The 7,117-nt window shown below is 40.3% G+C and overlaps 1 protein-coding gene across 1 annotated transcript; it reads left to right on the top strand.

Moving 5' to 3' along the window:
• The first annotated feature begins 141 nt into the window (after positions 1-141).
• fkbp4 (FKBP prolyl isomerase 4) lies at positions 142-6,978 on the top strand. Its single transcript, XM_080875881.1, has 11 exons — positions 142-546; positions 1,062-1,206; positions 1,564-1,706; positions 2,405-2,525; positions 3,675-3,831; positions 4,273-4,363; positions 4,458-4,541; positions 4,630-4,815; positions 4,947-5,090; positions 5,498-5,593; positions 5,700-6,978. The coding sequence occupies exons 1-11, from the start codon at positions 448-450 to the stop codon at positions 5,799-5,801; spliced, it is 1,368 nt and encodes a 455-aa protein (XP_080732007.1). The 5' UTR covers positions 142-447; the 3' UTR covers positions 5,802-6,978.
• Positions 6,979-7,117: the final 139 nt, after the last annotated feature.

Here is a 7,117-nt window from a genome sequence, read left to right on the forward strand (position 1 = left end):
GTACTGACCTAAAACATTCGTAAAATAAGCATGAGTATTGCTCGTTGGATTTGCTGCCGCCTTCCAGGTAGATCCTTTAAACTATATTTAACGTCACCTACGCTGGTCCCTCCCCCCCGGTACCTCCTAGACTGTCTGGAAAGTTCTCTGCCCTTCTTTAAGCGTCTGTGAGATGCCAGATTGCAGGATAACGTGGACTGAAGGCAACATTGCGTAAACCTCGTATTATAAGCCGATAGCAGCGTGACTGGTGAACTATAGCAAAGGACCTCTGTTGCTAGTTGGTAGTTGTGCTGTATTCTCGAGGAAGTTAAGCCAGCTAGTAAACGTTGATCAGGTTGTTGCTTGCAGCACTTGATCTGAGTAGTAGGGGCTTTAGCCACCGTCACTATTAGCCAGTGTTAGTTTGGATTGTTGTGCAAGGCAGAGAAGGGACAGATCAGCTTCATGACGATGACTGCAGAGGAACAAACAAGTGAAGTACAACATACAATCCCCCTGGAAGGAGAGGACATCACACCAAAGAAAGATGGGGGTGTTTTAAAGGTAAAAAATGGTGCTTGATTTGGTACTCAGCACCTAGCTAGCTGAGTGGTTAGCTGACAGCTTGTTTACTGTTCGGCTAGGTTAACGTTAGCTATCGATAGCTATGCTGTCGCATACACTGATTTTTTTTTTTAAAAATTCAACGAAAGCTAACTTTAATGCTAGGAACACCTTATAATGGTATGCAGCGTCACAGTTATGAGAACTAACTCAGTACCAGAATGTCAGAAACAAGACTAGCTGTCAATGAAACGGTCTGCATTTCTAGAAGGATCTGGAGCCTTGAAGAAACAACTGTCATTTTATTGATGGACACATTCTATATTTCATCCCACAATTAAACACATACTGAGGGCTTTAAATATATAGGCCTTCATTCATAATAAACAAGTTTGCAATTTAGTCGTTCACTAAGCGAAGTGCGTGGTGCGCGTGCAAGGCAGCGATCACAAGCATGTTCAAGAAATTGCTTTCTGATGTTCTTTGATAAATTCTCGTCTTACCTTTTTCTCCAGGTGATCAAAAGGGAAGGTACAAGCACAGAACTGCCTATGTCCGGCGACAAAGTGTTTGTACATTATGTGGGCACACTTCTGGACGGGACTCATTTTGACTCCAGTAGAGACAGAGGAGAGAAGTTTTCCTTTGAGTTGGGCAAAGGTTAGTTTCATATTTGTTATAGCTGCACAACCAGTGCAGGATTTTCTCTACGTTTTAAAAAATGACCTTTTAATAAAGGAAATGAACCAGAATGCATTTAAGGTAACACATAACCACATGACCCCACATAACCACAAAGGGGGTTGCTGCCCCTTGAGACAAGGGTGTGCCAGTGTTCGGCAGCCTCGCCTCTGTCAGTGCGCCCCAGGGTGGCTGTGGCTACAATGTAGCTTGCCATCACCAGTGTGTGAATGGGTGGATGACTGGATGTGTAAAGCGCTTTGGGGTCGTTAGGGACTAGTAAAGTGCTATATAAATACAGGCCATTTACCATGTAATCTACCTTTCCCCCCATAGGACAAGTAATAAAGGCTTGGGACATCGGTGTAGCCACAATGAAAATTGGAGAGTTGTGCCAGCTCATCTGTAAGCCAGAGTATGCCTATGGCTCTGCAGGCAGCCCACCCAAGATACCACCCAGTGCCACTCTTGTTTTTGAGGTAAGGATGCCAGTTTTCATTGTCCATTAAGTACTTTTAACTGTGTAGTTTGAGATACTATATATCTGGGCTCCCATGATAAGATAGAAATTGAGAAGTGGCTTCAATTCAGCAAGTACAAAATACTTTACAATCTTTTTGCTTCCAAGTTTATAAATTACCTTTACAGTTCAGGTTACACATTGCATATTTCAGTCAGTCTGTCTCAGTTATCTTTGCAGTGAATTTCAGCTGTGGATCATAAAATGCTTAAATTTAGCATTTAGGATAACTTAAATAATTTTTCTGATAATGCTTATCTCTTTAAGTGGTATCTCTGTGGCCAGACTTGCAAAAAAGCAAATCATGATAAGCAGTTTCACAATTTGAATCTCCACTGTGCTTATAGTTGTTGCTTCTGATGGTGTTAAAAATTGTTATACAGCCTTCTGTTTTTATTGTTTTGTATAAAACCAGTTGTTACCTTTTCATACATTTAGGATAACTGTTGTAACCTTTTGTTTAAAGACTACAGTAAAAGAAAAGGAAAAAAATACAAACCTGAATGACTGCTCCCCCCACCCCCTGCCCCCAAAAGAACTAATCTTTTGAGGAAAAAATTGGGAACTTTGGAAATTATATTGAAAAAGTTGTTGTTTTTTGTTGTTTTTTTTAATGAAAAGATATACATTTTTTGTCACATGTCTACATGCTTATAGGTGGAACTGTTTGAATTTAGAGGGGAAGACATAACGGAAGAAGAGGATGGAGGAATCATCCGACGCATTATCACTAAAGGAGAGGGATATTCTAAACCTAATGAAGGAGCAGCTGTTGAAGGTAATTCATCCAGAAATGTGTTTGATACAATTAATTTCATGTTTTATATTTCCATCCTTGGAAAGTAGAGTCCCTGGTTAAATGTGTTTAAGTAAGAGCATATTGAGGATAATAATCTTTTCAAACAGCGTTGCCTTTGGTTATGGTCTTATATGTCCCTTATTATGTTTTAACAAACCCACTGAATAATAATTCAGTAACCGATTGGTTTTGTCACCAAGAGTGGACTTGCAGACATAACGAAGAAACTACTTTCTCCTGCGCCCTTGTCACAAGGGGTCGCTAGAGCAAGTAGCTTTGCATGTTTGATTTGTGAGTTTTACACTTCTAGGCGATTTGTGACTCCAGCTGGAGTTAAACGAGCAGCATTTTACTTGCCAAGTCACTGTCTAAACCACTACAATATAGAGCTATTCAAAGGTAAACCTGCAGATATCCACTTTCAGCAATGGTCCAGGTGATGTATTGGGCTTGATTAAAACCTCGATTATACTTTCCAAGTCTGCGAGCTTGAGTGGCATTCACTTTTGTTTTGTTCCCCCCCCCTTTGGACCAACTGTGTTACAATGCTGTGGTTGCAGCCATTCCACAACTCTCTATGAATGGTACTTATGGCCATTAATCAATGGTCTTTGATCAATGGTCATGACATTTTGCATATTAATGATCACTCAGTGGGCTACTTTCAATCATTGTGCAAAGGTACTGTTTATAAGCGTGGTTAAACCTGCAATCAGCTGAGACTGAAGAGCTCACATGGATGAGTGACGAAATGTTTCTCCAACTGAAACCGCTACGTCTAGATGAACAAAATCAACTTTTTGGGAGTTCGGGGAGAATTTACATTTCAGCCCACCGAATATGCACACAAGTATAACAGGAATGTCTACTCGGGTCTCCAGCTCATCAGTGTGACTGTAAATGCTCAAAGATGACTATAAGACAGTTTTGGTTTCTTTAAGAAACTGAGTCTGTAATCATACAAGTACTATTACACGGAATTCTTAAGGTTCCTAAAAATGAGACCGAATGATGGAAAAGAACTTCACTGACACTTTAGAAATGGCTGACTTTGTAACGTGGCAGTCTGCCAAGAAATCAAGACTGAGTGGGACATGAACTAACCTGAACATTTTCTGTCTTCTTCAGTAACCGTGATAGGGACCTGCGATGACAGTGTATTTGACGAGAGGGAATTAAAGTTTGAAATTGGAGATGGTGAGAGTTTCGGTTTGCCAGCTGGAGTCGAGAAGGCTATCATGGCTATGGAACAGGGAGAGGAGGCGGTCTTCACAATTAAACCTAAGTATGTTCACATGTGCAAATTCTTACCACTAACTTCATAGTGGTGACATTTTATGTTCATATGAAGTCAGTCCAATTTTAGACTCTTGAACTGCTTTTTCTGCAGCTCTCAAGCATCTCTTTACAGAATATTTCCACAGTTTAAAGATGCTGCTGTAACAGTAAATAAACATTAATTCCTGCAAGAATTAGCTACATGAATTTTTAACTGGATAGTTGTGCAGTCTTTGGTTTTAAGCTAAGTGACAGCATGAGTAATGACTAATATAATCAACTATAACGGTTAAGCTTTGCAATGTGATTAAACAGGAAAATGGCTGCAGAATTATCTCTTTTTTTGCAGTATCCAATACCTTAACTTAAATGGTTTTTAAGTTGCACACCAGCAGTGATTTTTGTGCCCTTTACTCATGACTAATGATATGTTTGTCTGATTTGTTAGATATGGTTTCGGGAATGCAGGAAACGCAAAGTTTAACATTCCTGGTGGAGCGACATTGCAGTACAAGATTAAACTAACAGCTTTTGAGAAGGTAAGGTGGGAGTGTGTGGCAAACACAGCAGCACTTTAGATGCTCATTTACAATATTTTCATCTAAAAAGGAAAATGTGTTCTTTCTATTTTAGGCTAAGGAATCATGGGAAATGAACACCTCAGAAAAGCTGGAGCAGAGCAGCATTGTCAAAGAGAAGGGAACACAGTATTTTAAGGTTTGTTTTGTTTTTTGTTTTAAATTTAAGAAGTGATCCTGTCTTGGATTTCAAGATGTTTTGTGATGCAATGGTTTATATGCTTCAGGAGGGAAAATATAAGCATGCATCAGTGCAGTACAAAAGGATTGTGTCATGGCTGGAACATGAATCTGGTTTGTCAGAAGAGGACGATAAGAAGGCGAAAGCACTGCAGCTCGCTGCACACCTGAATTTGGCCATGTGCTTCCTTAAACTACAGGAGCCAAACAAAGCCCTGGAACACTGTGACAAGGTATCTGGTAACTGTTCTTTGTCTTAAAGCAGCACGTGTGTGTGTGTGTGATCAGTGGTTTGTCTTGGTTTTTGCTTAAATACTGAAAACATTTAATTATATTTATGTAATTATATTTAATTATGTTATAGTCGATGGAGTTGGATGCATCCAATGAAAAGGCGTTATTCCGAAGGGGAGAGGCACTGTTTGGAATGAACGAGTTTGAGAAGGCGAGAGATGATTTCCAAAAAGTGGTTCAGCTGTATCCTGCCAACAAAGCTGCCAAGAACCAGGTATAACACAGTGTGCCTTTGATGTGTAATTCAAGCAGCTTTCAATGTTGAAATTTAATCAATCTAAGATGATATTTAATTTTTTTAAAAATCTGTCTCTCTCTGTTATGGCAGTTACAATTCAGTTTGGTTAATGTGTCTAATTTTATTCTACTACCATCCAAAATGAGACAGGTGAATGTTTAATTTATTTTCATGGTGTAAACGAAAGTTTATACTGGATTCATTTAGTAACAAACCAGGATGGGTGAACAAATATGACTGTGCTTCTGGGATTGAAAACGCTGTTTTTTTTTAGGTCACTGGTCATAAAACAACTGTTCTGCATATCCAGTCTTTTAGTTGTTGTTGTACCCATAACATATCTGGAAATACAGCAGGGTGACGTCTGCTTTATGTTCTTCCAGGTGCTACTTTGTCAGAAACGTATAAAGGAGCAGCACGAGAAGGACAAACGCATCTATGCCAACATGTTCCAGAAATTTGCAGAGAGGGATTCAAAGGTGATGGATCTGTTTACTAAAACAGCCACAAGAGGGTGTGATAAGCACGATTTTAGGTTTGGCAAAAAGTGAAGGTGTGCTGAACTGGTTTGTGTCTCGTGAACAGAAAGAAGCAGAGAAGGGGAAGAGTGAGAGCGTGGAGAACGGAGAAGATGCGATGGAGGTTGAAAACGGAGAAAAGGAAGCTGGGGGTGAAGCAAAAGCGTAGATGAAGACGCAGCTTTTTTTATTTTTTGTCTTCTTTTTTTTTTTCCCCTTTCCTATTCTCTCCTGCAGTTCATCTGTACTTCAGACTTTTGTAACTCTGGCCATTTGTGTTTAAGGTGTGATTGTTTGTGTGTGAGAATGAGTATGTCATCGACAACACTGACCTTGGGCACGTCCTCGCTGGCTTTCTTCTTGTTGGGCTTTTTGCTGTGGCAGCTAGCCGACTGTGGGGTGGGGTGTCGTCAGGCACCGTGGGACGTGGATTTAAATGAATTGTATGCTACAGTCCTACCCCCCCCCCCCCCCCCCCAACCCCTCCCCCTCAACTCTGAACTGTGCATGTGGTTTCAAAAGAATTTGGGAAGTGTGGGGGGGAATTGCATCCAAAATGTTAAGTGCTGAATTTCAGAACCTTCACCCGTCAAGGGCTAGACCATCCCCCACCTTGCACTACCTTCTGTATGACCCACCCTATGTTTTTTGCTGTCCATCCGAGCCTCCTCATGGGCCTACTGATCAATTCCTAGAGTTGTGATGGCTGTGTGCATAGATCCACTGTGTTTTCAATGTTAGTGCCTATGTCCCAAAGTATGTATGTAGCAGCACTGTGGATAGGTGGAGTAATAAGATGTTGGTGTGAAATAGCTGTCAGACTTGGAGCTTTTCTCTCAGTTTAAAATGGAGTTCACTTTTAACCCCTAGGGTACAGGACTGTTCACCTTCTGCTTTGGAAATGATTTTTTTGTACTTTTTATTTCCTAGTGTTGTGCTTGTGATTCTGTATTGTTCTCAAAACTACAAATACAACAGTTTACTTAACTGAAATATGTGCATTTTTAAAGCAGCTACAGTAGAAACTACCTGAATTAGCTTCTCCTGGACGCCCTCGAGTATTAAGCAGTTAAGTCTTAATTTACTGTAAAAAAAGTACTTGTATGAAAGTGTACATATTTGGCTTGTCAGATTCAGGTTTAGACTGTACATGAGAGGATTAAATGAACCTTTATTCATTTTAGTCAGCAGTGCCTGCAGGAAAGGGATGAAAAACCAAATGAGAGGCCCGGTTTTTTAAAAACATGGCTGTGGGTTGTATGTACAGCTCATCTTTGTTGGGGGGGAAAAGTCACTGCTTGTTCTGTCCTGACAGAAGGATTTAATAAACAAATGGATACAACTCAGCTGCGTGTGATATTTTTGACTTGTACATGCATTTCCTCCCACTTTTCGTTGGTCACGTGAGGAACTTGAGAACCTGTGATGTATCCATCGACACAAAGTGTGCAAAATAAAGAATCTGCTGACAGTGTCACACGAGGA

The sequence above is a fragment of the Rhamphochromis sp. 'chilingali' genome (assembly GCF_963969265.1).
Source record: "Rhamphochromis sp. 'chilingali' genome assembly, chromosome: 2".
In the NCBI taxonomy this organism is placed as follows: domain Eukaryota; kingdom Metazoa; phylum Chordata; class Actinopteri; order Cichliformes; family Cichlidae; genus Rhamphochromis; species Rhamphochromis sp. 'chilingali'.